The sequence below is a fragment of the Monodelphis domestica genome, chromosome 3 (genome assembly GCF_027887165.1).
Source record: "Monodelphis domestica isolate mMonDom1 chromosome 3, mMonDom1.pri, whole genome shotgun sequence".
In the NCBI taxonomy this organism is placed as follows: Eukaryota; Metazoa; Chordata; class Mammalia; order Didelphimorphia; family Didelphidae; genus Monodelphis; species Monodelphis domestica.
In genome coordinates this window covers 123,794,504-123,808,287 of record NC_077229.1, presented here as the reverse complement: position 1 = coordinate 123,808,287, position 13,784 = coordinate 123,794,504, and the positions used below count along the sequence as shown (strand labels likewise).

Here is a 13,784-nt window from a genome sequence, read left to right as displayed (position 1 = left end):
GGTCATGAAGAGTTGGATAGGATTAAAGCAATTGAATGACTAGACCTCTAAGATACATCTCTGCAGGATGACCAGTTAGGAAATCAGGCTTCTGTCTTCTAGTACATGGTGAGTAGAATGCCTCTCCTTTATAAAGTCAGGAGGGCAATTCCTAGCTCAAAACTATGAACCCATCATACCCTTCCAAATGGGCTTCCTAACAAAGCCGGGTAAAGAGGATCAGTAGTTAAAATGAGGTCTTTTCTTTAAACTTAGAGTCTGGATTGAGCTATAATAAATCTCTTTTAATTAAGGGGTAGAAATTTCTTATAATTCCCATTTTAACCCCTTATTGGGAGCCTATGCCTTAAAATCCACTTGGGGAGTCTATGCCTAAGAAACCCCAGAAGGGCTGTGTGGAAGCTAGATGATGAAGCTCCTTTCTAGATTCCTATTTGGGTTGAAATTAATCCAAGCAAGCACAAAAGCTAAGGAAGACAGAAAGATCATTATCCTGACCCACATTCCTATCTTTATTATCTGGATCTATCAACAGTAAAACCTCTGACTTTCCTGCTGTATTTTGGCCCATGAAAAATATCACTGGTTCCCAGAAAAGTAAATGGTAAAGCCAAAATCTCGGGACTCCAAGTACAATGCCTTTTTTTCTTTCTAGTTTTCTACCTAGCAGGTCATCTCTCCCCATTGCCCTCTCTTTGTCTCTTAGAGATTCAAAGGAAGATACACGCATATTTCATGCAGTTCCTAAGCCAAAGGTCTCCAGACACCTGATCTGTTAAGTCATGCTTTCCTCTCTTCCAAAATACTGTCCCATCTCTTATCTCATTGATGCCTGCAAAAAATATATGGTGTAGGCAGGGGATGTATATGTTATCCACTAAAGAGAGCTGAGTTCCAGAGAGGGCTTGCCTGGGGCCACATAGCTAGTGAGTCATAACCAAGACTAGATGATGGAATATTAGAACTAGATGGAACCTTAGAAATCATCTAGACATGCCCACCCATTTTATAGATGAGGAACCTGAAGCCTAGTTAGTTTAGCCAGTTAGTGGCAGGGATGGGACTTTAGTCTATTGTTCTTCTTACTAAAGTTCTGCTATTTCCCCAATTTTCAGATCAGTAATCATGACACTTGCTCAGTGCTGCTTACTAGCTTTCAAGTTCATACTTGCGGACTAATTAATATTTCTGGGAAGATCAGGCCAATTCGTATTTGTCTGCTAAAATGGGAAAGAGGGCATCCTTGGAGGGGGGAGGAGGAGGAAGAAGAAGAGTAGGGGGGAGGAAGAGGAGGGAGAAGAGGATGGGTAGGAGGGAGAAGGAGAAGGAGAAGAAGGAGAAGGAGAAAAAAGAGAAGGAGAAGGAGAAGGAGAAGGAGAAGAAGAAGAAGAAGAAGAAGAAGAAGAAGAAGAAGAAGAAGAAGAAGAAGAAGAAGAAGAAGAAGAAGAAGAAGAAGAAGAAGAAGAAGAGAAGAAGAAGAAGAAGAAGAAGAAGAAGAAGAAGAAGAAGAAGAAGAAGAAGAAGAAGAAGAAGAAGAGGAAGAGGAAGAGGAAGAGGAAGAAGAAGAAGAAGAAGAAGAGGAAGAGGAAGAGGAAGAAGAGGAAGAGGAAGAGGAGGAGGAGGAGAGCTCAATGAAATACATTAAAAAAACAGTAGAGGGAAGTTTAGAAGAAAGCTGACAAGCAGGGCATTTTTGTCATGCACATGAAATCTATTTAACAGACCATGTGCTAACAGTGATATATGTAAACTTTCCTTGTTCTTTGCATATTGAATTGTTCTTGTTTATTATGTTCATAATAAAAGAGAATATTGAGATAACTGGAGGATAGCTAGCTAGAGATGATGGAGATAATTGATAAGAGAGACACATCGATACATAGATAAAATAAAGTGTAAAGTGAGACAACTGGCCAAGTTGGTTTCTAAGGTCCATTCCATCTCTAAATCTATGCTCCAAATCTTCTTGTCATTCACAGCTTCTGAAGGAGACACTGAGTCATGGCAGAAGAATTGTATTGTGCACACATCTTCATGGAGCCCCTGCTCTAGAAGTTGTGGGATGGGAATCTCTACCAGAATCTCCAACAACAATGCTCAATGCCAACTGTCAAAGGAGAGACGCTTGTGCAACCTGAGACCCTGTGAGGTGGATATCACCCAGCACATCAAGGTAGGACCTACTCCCCATCACAACGGAAGGTTCCCTCAGCATGTGGTCTGTCTGTTTTGCAAAATTTTTAAAGTTCAAACTAACTCTACAGATCATATATTTTCTGATTGAATATCTGAAGTATCAGGAAACTCAATACCTCACAAGAAATCCCATTCTATTATTAGATGACTCTGCTTGTTAGAAAAAGCATACCATAGCTCATAGCACATAGTTTTCATTCATTCTTTAGAAATCTATTTTTTATTTTGAACTGAACTGTGTAACTCATCCCTCTCCCCCTTCCCTCCTTTGTGTAATCAATCAATCAATCAATCAATCAATATTCATTAAGCATACAGTATGAGTCTAACACTGTGCTAAGCACTGAGAATATAAAAAGAGGCCAAAGACAGTGCTTACCATCAAGCAGTTTAGTTTTGCCCTTTGTGATCAAATCTTGGCTCTACTACTTACTAGTTATCTGACTTCAGGCAAACCACTTCACTTCTGTGGGACTCAGTTTCCTCTTCACAAACTTGTGATCTATAATGTTCCTTTACATGAACAAGAGAACAACTGGATAGTTTGCCATCACCAGGTCTCACCTAGCCCTTTCCTTTATCTCTGTCTTTACTTTACTAATCCTTCATTCCTAGGAATGGACATCCCTGTCCTCCTCCCTCTGCTGTTAAACATCTCTCCCTGCCTTCAAGTGCCATTGTCTTCATGAACTCTTGCATTAACATTCCACTGAAAGAGTAAAAATTAACTCTCCATCCTTAATTTTCTTGTAGCACTTTGATTAAACATCTCTACCTTAATAGCATTCTCTTTGGGATAAAAGAAGTGTGCTGGTAAATGTTTAATATCAAGGGGGAGAAAGGTATGCAATAACACACATTTAATATGCATCATTAACATTTTATCCATTGCTTTCCTAAATATAGATAATCAACAAAACAATAAGGCCTAATTTGTACCCTTTATTAATTTCTGAAGTATAAATATTCACACTGAAAATCTGATAATCAGCTCAAACCACAGAATCTGAATCAGTCAGTTTTGTCTGATCCTCACTTCTCCCCTAGTCTCTCCATCTTGGTATTCTTGATGTCTCTTACAATGCCAACTGCTAAAGTTTCTGCCTTTCCCCATCACTTTGCCACCATCTCTGTGAATTCAGAAAGAGATCTCACAATGCTAAATTCCTTTTTATATTTTTCTTTGTTTAATGGTCCACCAGGGTTAATACATAAATACATACATATATACACCCATATATATATATATATATATATAATTTAAATATAATAACAAAGAAAAACAAATACTTTGGATAATTGGTGATATATATATAATTAAATACATTTATTTACTTATTTGTATATGAAGTTGTAATCTATTCCTCCCATTGCTACCCCCTTTAGAAAGAAAGAGAGAGAGAGTGAATGAGAGAGAGGGAGAGGAAAGATAAGGAGAGAGGGAGGAAGGAAGAAAGAAGAAAGAAAGAAAGAAAGAAAGAAAGAAAGAAAGAAAGAAAGAAAGAAAGAAAGAAAGAAAGAAAGAAAGAAAGAAAGAAAGAAAGAAAGAAAGAAAGAAAGAAAGAAAGAAAGAAAGAAAGAAAGAAAGAAAGAAAGAAAGAAAGAAAGAAAGAAAGAAAGAAAGAAAGAAAGAAAGAAAGAAAGAAAGAAAGAAAGAAAGAAAGAAAGAAAGAAAGAAAGAAAGAAAGAAAGAAAGAAAGAAAGAAAGAAAGAAAGAAAGAAAGAAAGAAAGAAAGAAAGAAAGAAAGAAAGAAAGAAAGAAAGAAAGAAAGAAAGAAAGAAAGAAAGAAAGAAAGAAAGAAACGAAGGGAGGGAGGAAGGGAGGGAGGAAGGGAGGGAGGGAGGGAGGAAGGAAGGAAGGAAGGAAGGAAGGAAGGAAGGAAGGAAGGAAGGAAGGAAGGAAGGAAGGAAGGAAGGAAGGAAGATAGTTCTCATCATAAACATTCATAGTCAAGCAAAATAGATTGCCCATGTCTATTGTCCATGACCAAAAATGTATGTTATTCTCTTATCATTTCAAGTTCATCACCTTCCTAGCTGGAGGTGAGTTGACTAGCTTGCTAAGTATTTCTCTACTTAGCTGGTCTAGTCTTCAGAATATAATAACTTTGGTAGAACTCTTAAGAGCTTGCATTCTATGGGAATAGCCTTGGAGAATAAAAGATCAATATTCCCCACCCATTCAGATTCTTCCTACACAGACACTCTGTGTGAGGCCTTAACTCATAATCCTTTTGATAAATAAAATATCACTTAATACAAGTATTAAACTTTCCTAGCTGTTTGAACTTGGGCAAGTCATTTAATCCTAATTGCCTAGCCCTTGTTGCTCTTCTGTCTCAGAAATGACACTAAGATAGATGATAAGGGTTTAAAAAATAAAATTAAAAAATACATGTGTTAAACTGAATAGAATGATTCCATTGAGTAAGTTCTCTGGTCCCTGCAGGCCAGCTTTATGTCTCTGATGAGGGTATCAAAGGATATGTTACTGGAGAAGATTGGAGTGCTGCTTTCTCAGGAGGTCTTTGAACACCTTCTTTAGTTCACCTTTGTGCCATGCTTGTAAGGATGACTTGTTGTACAACAGAGGAATAGATATGGATCTGGATTTTTATCTGCACTATGATTGTAAAAGACCAAAGTAAAGGAAAAAAGACAATAAAATAAAATAAAAGGATGATATATGCAAAAGGGATGAGAGAGAGCCAAGAAATCTGGCTTTCAGGGTTGAATCAAGAATTATTAATTCACTCTATGTTCTTCAGCATATCATGTCCCACTTCTATCAGTTATTCAATAAAAGCTTTTATTAACACATTCCAAACACTGCAGTTAATACTGTGGATAGAAAGGATAACCAAAAAATAGTCTCTTCTCAAGGAGCTCACATCATTCTAATGGGAGAGACAATGTTAATAACTGGTTATATAAAAGATGTAGAGAGATTAGATGGAGAGCAATCTGAGAAGGGAAGGCATTTAGCAGCTGGCAGGGAGAAGGCAGTCAGTTTCTTCTTCTGTAAAATAAGGAAAGATGGACTAACATGATCCCAGATGTTCATTTTGGATTTACCATTCTAGAATTCTTACTCCAACATTCTTTGTCCTAAGGATGCTTTCAGTTCTAATATTCTATGTCCTAATCTTCTTTGTTCTAAGATCAATTTTCACTATGTTCCAGAATTCTGAGTTCTAACATTTACAAGTTCTAAAGTCTTTATGCTCCAAAATTGTGTTCTCATTGTCTTTGTTCTAAGGTTACTTCCAGCTATAAAGCTCTGAGTTCTAGCATTCTATGTTTAAACATTACAAGTTCTAAGAAGAATTCTGGCCCTAACACTTTGTGTCCTAATGTTCTATGTTGTAAAATTTCAAGTTCTAAAACTTCTTTTGACTCTATCAATCTGTTCTGAGGCCCTTCTCAGTTCTAACATTCTGTATACTAGAGTTGCTCTTGTTCTTAGAGTCTATGATTCCAAGGTGAGAAGGATCACTTAAGTTGAAATAAAGTGGCCAAAGGCTTAGATAAAAGATAGGAAGCCAAAGAGTACTCTGAAGACCAAACTAAATGAATCTTGCTTTCTTCTCCTCTAGCCAGGGAAGAAATGTTTGGCTGTGTATCAAGCAGAGCTTCCAATGAACTTAACTATCTCTGGCTGTGTGAGCACCAACAGCTACAGACCCAAGTACTGTGGAATCTGCACAGATAATAGGTGCTGCACCCCATACAAGTCCAAGACCATTGTTGTGAATTTCCAGTGTCCTGATGGCCCAGGCTTCTCCTGGAAACTTATGTGGATCAATGCTTGCTTTTGCAACTTGAGCTGTAGGAACCCCAATGACATCTTTGCAGACCTAGAACAATACCATGATTATGCAGAAATAGCCAACTAGGCAGGGAAAAAGTGAAGATGATCTCAAGATCCAGGAGGATCATATTTCATGGAGACAAAGACATCATTCCCTTTCACATGGACAGATTCCAAGCCCTTTAGAGGTTGCTACAAGACATCTGTTGATCGACAAGGGTTGAGTTCTCTCCTCTCGATCCTATCTGAATATTACCTTCTGCCTGAATTCTTAAGTCTCTTCATTGAGATTTGGTGCTATTTGAAGAAAAGGTTCAAATACCTTAAATAAGCAAACCTTAAGACATTATCAAAAAATGCTAGCTATCACAATGTGGTTATTGTTTATTTCATGTCTACCTAACAACCAAGTCACTCCTAACAGGCTTTGCCTTCCACTTCCAAAGTGCTCAGGAGGTACATAGGGAAAAGATAATACATGTTATTTTTCTACTTCTGTTTTGTTCCCTATAAAAACCTCCTCCTGATAGCTTTATATTTCATTTTCTCTTTGCCTATGACTCAACGAGGGCACGGATAGGTCTGCCCTTCAAAAAACCTAACTGGCAAAAACCCAAACATGTTCAAGTAATCAATTAAAGGCATTTTTCATCTCATAGGTAAACTCATGGCAGGGTTCCCTTAACCAGTTCTCCCAGTTCATTATGTCTTCTGCAGATAGTTGAGGGTCTGATGGAGAGTGTAGCCTGATAGTAAAGGCAAGTCTAAGGACAAAGGATTAGAAGTTCCAAGACCTGGGGTCAAGTTCTTTCCCTTACTAACTGTATGACCTTGGACAAGTTGCAAATTCTCTGAGCCATAGTTCCATCTGTAAAATGGAGATTATAGTCCCTGCCCTGTCTATCTAATAGAATTTTTGTCCAGATCAAACATAATCACAATAAAGCTGCAAGGTGCTACATAACTGCGAGCTGTTATCAGTAATAATAACCAAAGGAGACATATTCTGTTGCATAGGCTATGTCTTAGATAAACTGGCATACAGTGCATTATCAGCTCTTCCCAGCACAGAGAGTTGGAGAAACTCATGGAGGATGCTTCCAGGCCACTCCACATATTGCTCTCATACTTTCCTCCCACATACTTTCCTCATGGCTCTCCTTATAACTCCTCATTGGGAGCCAAATGGAAATGAAACTCTACTGACCATAATGAAAGCCTCTAGAAGGCAGCAGGGGGCAGTGAGGCATCTGTTGTCTGCTAACTAATGGGTACAGATGTCATTCGATTCTATCAGAAATATACAATTAGATTCAGAACTTAAATAAAAGGCTACATTCAAACCTGCTGACAGCATGAAGAAGGCTAATATAATTGGTCACTCTCGATTAAAAGCTGGGTAGTACCATACCCTGATCTTATGGAGGCAGAAGCCTGGTGCTGGTTAGAAATGGTAATGTGATATCTGTGGTCCAAATCCATAGGATTTCAAATGTAACTCAAAGTGATGTCATGTTGGGTACCATTATTAGATTTCTGTAAGTCACGTGACTCACTTTGGCTTCTGTCTGGGCATAAATCTCTTCTCTGTGTATGGAGGAGAGCAAGGACCTCTGGCGAGCCACCATTAGTCTTGTGTCTGAGTTGCGGCAAGAGGCTGAGTGGGATGCCAGGCAAAAGCAAAAGAAACTAGATTCCTTTGGTCTTGCCATTTATAATCTTATTAATTTCATCAATTCTGTTACTCTGTATCTATGTGGTAAGAAAAGCATTATAGCTCAGAAATATTATATCTGATTTTTCTAAAGGTTTCTAGTTGAACAAAAATGTGTAAACAATGTCTTGCTGAATTATTCGTGAGAATCATTTAACTAATGTAATGGCTGATCACATATTTCTGTCTATATGTATGTATGTGTGTATATATATAAATATATATAATTTTCAAACTGTGACTTAATATTTAAGTAATCTTACAGAGGTATTTTTGTAAAGGATATTTTAAAAGGATAGAGAAATTTATCAGAATTTACAAATGGTGGGCAAAATGAGGTCAAAATACCCATGTTTCATGATGTTGCTCATTGCTTATCATTGCATGATCCTTATTTACCCAAACTGGAAATTTGTATTTCTGTTCTGCATTTGTGATTTTTCTCATGAAAAATAATAAATCACCAGCAAAATGACCAGTGGACCAGGACAAAGTGTTTCATTTGGACTCCTGGAGTCAAAAATAAAATAAAAATCTCAAACTTAATATTAAACTAGGACATAAAAATTTACCAAGTATTACTTAACATGGAGATCTGCTTTTTAGTGATTTCCTTGACTCTTCATTGTCTTTTACCCACCATATTCAATCTGTTCCCAAAGCCCTTCTATTTCTCCTTTCTCGTATCTCTCCAATATTCCCCCTTCTTTCTAATGATGTGTCTGCTACCTTAGTACAGGCCCTCATCACCTCAAAACTGAACCACTGCAATAGCCTGTTGGTGGGTCTGCCTACCTATAATCCATCCTCCATTCAGGCAACAAAGTGATTTTCCTAAGGTCCAGGTCTGATATGTCAACCTCCCACGCCCTACTCAATAAACTCCACTGGCTCATTCTCATCTCCAGGATCAACTATAGAAGTCTCGGTTTGGCATTCCAAGTCTTTCATAACCTCTCCCCTCCCCTTTCCCATCTTCTTACAACTTATCTTCCATCCCTGTACTTTTTGATCCATAGACTCTGACCTCATTGCTGCTCTTCAAACAAGACACTCAGTCTCTCATGCCTGGATATTTTCTCTGGCTGTTCCCCATTCCTGGAAAAATCTCCCTCCTCATCTCTGCCTCCTGGCTTTCCTGACTTCTTTCAAGATCCAACTAAAATGCTGCTTTCTACAGGAAGGCTTTCCCAAGCCCTCTTACTTCTAGTGTCTTCTCTCTCTTATTGCAATTTTTCTTTTGTTTTTGTATGTTTGCTTGCTTGCTCTCTCTCCTTTTAAATGGTAAATTGCTTGAGGGCGGGAACTGTCTTTTGTCTTTATTTCTATCCTCAGGTTTTTTGTGTGTGTTTTTTTTAATGTTTTTCATGATTCCATGATTCATGTTTTCTCCCTCCTCTGATCTTTCCCCCCTCTAAGAGTTGACAAGCAATTCCACTAGGTTATTCATATATACATATATTATCCCTCAAACCCATTTCCATATTATTCATTTTTGTAAAAGAGCAATCCTTTAAAACCAAAATCCCAAATTACCTACCAATATAAACAATTTATAAATCACAGGTTTTCTTCTGCATGTCTATTCCCACAGTTCTTTCTCTGGATGTGATATCCTCACTTTTTAGCACAATGCTTGGTACAAGCTTCATAAATGCTTATTGACCAATTGACTGATTTGATATTATTTATTTATTTTAGGATATTTTTCTATGGTTACATGATTCATGTTCTTTCCCTTCTCTCCTCCCTTCCCACTCCTGGAGCCAATGAGCAATTCCACTAGGTTTTGCATGTATCATTGATAAAGACCTATTTCCATATTATTAATGTTTGCAAGAGTGATTGTTTAGAGTCTACATCCCCAATCATGTTCCCATCAAACCATGTGATCAAGGAGTTGTTTTTCTTCTGTGTTTCTACTCCCATAAATATTTCTCTGAATATGGATAGCATTCTTTCTCATAAGTCCCTCAGAATTATCCTGGATCATTGCATTGCTGCTAGTAGAGAAGTCTATTACATTCAATTATGCCATAATGTATCAGTCTTTGTGTACAATGTTCTCCTCGTTCTGCTCCTTTCACTCTGAATTCCTGGAGGTCATTCTAGTTCACATGGAATTCCTTCAGTTCATTATTCCTTTTTGCACAATGGTATTCCATCACCAACAGATACCACAATTTACAATTTGTTCAGCTATTCCCCAATTGTTGGACACCTCCTCATTTTCCAATTTTTTGCCACCATAAAGAACGCAGCTATCAATATTTTTGTGCAGGTCTTTTTCCTTATGATCTCTTTGAGGTATAAACCCAGCAGTGGTATGACTGGATCAAAGGACAGGCAGTCTTTTAAAGCCCTTTGGGCATAGTTCTAAATTATCAACCAGAACAGTTGGATCAATTCACAACTCCACCAGCAATGCAATAGTGTCCCAATTTTGCCACATGCCCACCAACATTTATTATTTTCCTTTGCTGTCATATTGGCCAATCTGCTAGGTGTGAGTTGGTACCTGAGTGTTGTTTTGATTTGCATTTCTCTAATTATAAGAGATTTAGAATACTTTTAGATGTGCTTATTGATAGTTTTTATTTCTTCATCTGAAAATTGCCTATTTATGTCACTTATCCATTTTATCATTTGGAAAACGGCTTGATTTTTTTGTACAATGGATTTAGTTCCTCATAAATTTGAGAAATTAGATATTTTTCAGAGGTTTTTGTTACGCAGATTTTTTTCCCAATTTGTTACTTCCCTTCTAATTTTGATTCCATTGGTCTTGTTTGGACAAAAACTTTTTAATTTAATGTAATCAAAATTATTTATTTTACATTTTGTAATTTTTTTCTACCTCTTGCTTGGTCTTGAAATCTTTCCTTTCCCATAGATCTGACAGATATACTAGTCTATGTTCACCTAATTGACTTATAGTTTCCTTCTTTATATTTAAGTCATTTAGCCATTCTGAATTTATCTTGGTGTAGGGTGTGAGATGTTGATCTAAACCTAATATCTCCCATACTGTTTTCCAATTTTCCCAGCAGATTTTTTCAAATAGTGTTTTTTTTTGTCCCCAAAGCTGGGATCTTTGGGTTTATTGTACACTATCTTGCTGAGGACATTTACCCCAAGTCTATTCCACTGATCCTCCTTTCTGTCTCTTAGCCAGTACTATATTATTTTGATGGCCACTGCTTTATAGGTTTACAGTTTAAGATCTGGTACTGCTAGGCCCCTATCCTTCACCTATTTTTTTTTCACTAGTCCCCTTGATATTCTTGATCTTTTGTTCTTCCAAATGAACTTTGTTATATATATTTTTCTAATTCAGTAAAAATGTTTCTTGGTAGTTTGATAAGTATGACTCTAAATAAGTAAATTAATTTGGGTAGTGTGATAATTAAAATGGCTCTAGCTTAACCCAGGACCACCCAGAGGTCTGTTTCCTTTGCACATGTCTGTTGTAGGTCATATTCTCAAATAATTAAATCTTGATCTATGCTACAGCCCTTCCTAAATCCTGTTAGACCAAGTAGGGTGGAGATTGTAAGTTCCAAGACCTGGTTCTGTCATTCCAAGTATCTCTATTGTATCAATTCTAAAATCAATCATTACTCAAAGAACTTCCTGTTCTATGCTTAAACATAGCTCAAAGCCCTTTCCATTGTTTAGCATTGTTTCTGTCCTAAAGTAGTCTTAAGTAGGGAGGAGAAGGATCCTCCCATGCCAAGGGGTTTCACATTCCAATAGAGTTCTTACTATCAGTAGGAAATTTTTTCCAAGTATGAAATTTCCCAATGGTGAAATTTCCAACATTCATAAGTCTAAGAAATTTTCAGGTTTACAATAGGATTGTCATTTTTATTATATAGCTTGTCCTACCCATGAGCAATTAATATTTTTCCAGTTATTAGATCTAGTTTTAATTATGTGGAAAGTGTTTTTTAGTTTTGTTCATATAATTCCTGTGTTTGCCTTGGCAAATAGATTACTAAATATTTTAAATTGTCTAGGGTGATTTTAAATAGAATTTCTCTTTCTAACTCTTGTTTCTGAGTCATGTTGGAAATATATAGAAATGCTCATGATTTATGTGGGTTCATTTTTGTATTCTGCAACTTTGCTAAAGTTATTGATTATTTCCACTAACTTTTTAGTTGATTCTCTAGGATTCTTTAAGTAGACCATCATAACATCTGCAAAGAGTGAGAGTTTAGTATCCTCATTGCACACTTTAATCTCTTAAATTCCTTTTTCTTCTCTAATTGCTACTGCTAGCATTTCTAGTACAATGTTAAATAATAGAGGTGATAATGGGCATCCTTGCTTCACTCCTGATCTTATTGGGAAGGCTTCTAAATTATCCCCATTGCAGATGAAGCTTGCTGATAGTTTTAAATATATACTTTTTATTATTTTTAGGAAAAGTCCATCTATTCCTGTACTTTCTAATGTTTTCAATAGGAATGAGTGTTGTATTTTGTCAAAGGCTTTATCTGCATTGATTGAGATAGCTATGTGATTTTTGTTGGTCTGCTTGTTGATATGGTCAATTATGTGAATATTTTTCCTAATAATAATAATAAATTAAACCATCCTTGCATTCCTGGTATAAATTCCACCTGATCTAAATGAATAACTCACGTGATCATTTGTTGGAGTCTTTTTGCTAGTATTCTATTTAAGACTTTTGCATCTATGTTTATTAAGGAGATTGGTCTATAGTTTTCTTTCTCTGTTTTTAGGCTGCCTGGCTTTGGAAACAGTGATATATTTTTGTCATAAAAGGAATTTGGTAAAACTCATTTGCTTATTTTGTCAAATAGTTTGTATAGTATTGGGATTATTGGGATTAGTTGTTCATTAAATGTTTTATATAATTCACTTGTTAATCCATCTGGCCCTGGGTATTTTTTCTTAGGAAGTTTACTAATGGCTTATTCAATATCTTTTTCTGAGATGGGATTATTTAAGTATTCTATTTCCTATTTTGTTAATCTATGCAATTTATATATTTGTAGATATTCACCCATTTCACCTAGATTGTCATATTTATTGCCATGTAGTTGGGCAAAATAGTTCTTAATTATCTTAATTTCCTCTTCATTAGAGATAAACCCTTTTCATCTTTGATACTGTTAATTTTATTTTCTTCTTTCCTTGTTTAGACTAGATTGACAAGTACTTTATCTATTTTATTTGTTTTTTCAAATACCAGTTCCTAGTCTTATTTATTAGTTCAATAGTTCTTTTACTTTCAATTTTATTAATTTCTCCTTTGATTTTTATGATTTCAAATTTTGTTTTTATTGGGGGATTTTTAATTTGTTCTCTTTATAGTTTTTTAAGTCATATGCCCAATTCATTGACCTCTCCCCTCTCTAACTTGTTGATATATGCACTCAGGGATATAAATTTTCCCCTGAGTTCTGCTTTGGATGTATCCCATAGATTTTGATAAGTTGTTTCCTCATTGTCATTCTCTTCAATGAAATCAGTAATTGTTTCTTTGATTTGTTCTTTAACCAACCAGTTTTGAAGAATTAGATTATTTAGTTTCTAATTAATTTTAAATCTGCCTTTCTACAAGCCCTTATTGATTATGATTTTTATTGCAGTGTGGTCTAAAAAATTGCATTTATTATTTCTGCTTTCCTACATTTGCTTGCAATACTTTTATGACCTAGTACATGGTTAATCTTTGAATATGTGCTATATGCTCCTGAAAAGAAGGTCTATTTGTTTTTATCCGTATTTACTTTTCTCCAGATATCTATTAGCTCCAATTTTCCCAACATTTCATTTACTTCTCTTACTTCTTTCTTATTTATTTTTTTGGTTCAATTTATCTAGTTCTAATAGAGGAAGGATAAGGTCCCCTACTAGTATGCTTTTACTATCTATTTCCTCTTTAAGCTTCTTTAGTTTCTCCTTTAGAAACCTGAATGCTGTACCATTTGGTGCATATATGTTGAGTATTGATATTTCTTAGTTATTTATACTATCTTTCATGAAGATGTAATTACCTTCCTTATCTCTTTTAATGAGATCTATTTT

General features: G+C 35.9%; 1 protein-coding gene across 1 annotated transcript in view; it reads left to right on the top strand.

Annotated features, from left to right (window-relative positions):
- CCN4 (cellular communication network factor 4) overlaps window positions 1-8,196 on the top strand; it is a 44,789-nt gene extending 36,593 nt beyond the window's left edge. Inside the window, exons 4-5 of the mRNA XM_007488362.3 lie at window positions 1,980-2,173; window positions 5,793-8,196. Of these exons, the coding sequence (XP_007488424.2) occupies window positions 1,980-2,173; window positions 5,793-6,092 (494 nt within the window). The 3' untranslated portion in view covers window positions 6,093-8,196. The remainder of the gene's footprint in view (window positions 1-1,979; window positions 2,174-5,792) is intronic.
- The last annotated feature ends 5,588 nt before the right edge of the window (window positions 8,197-13,784 follow it).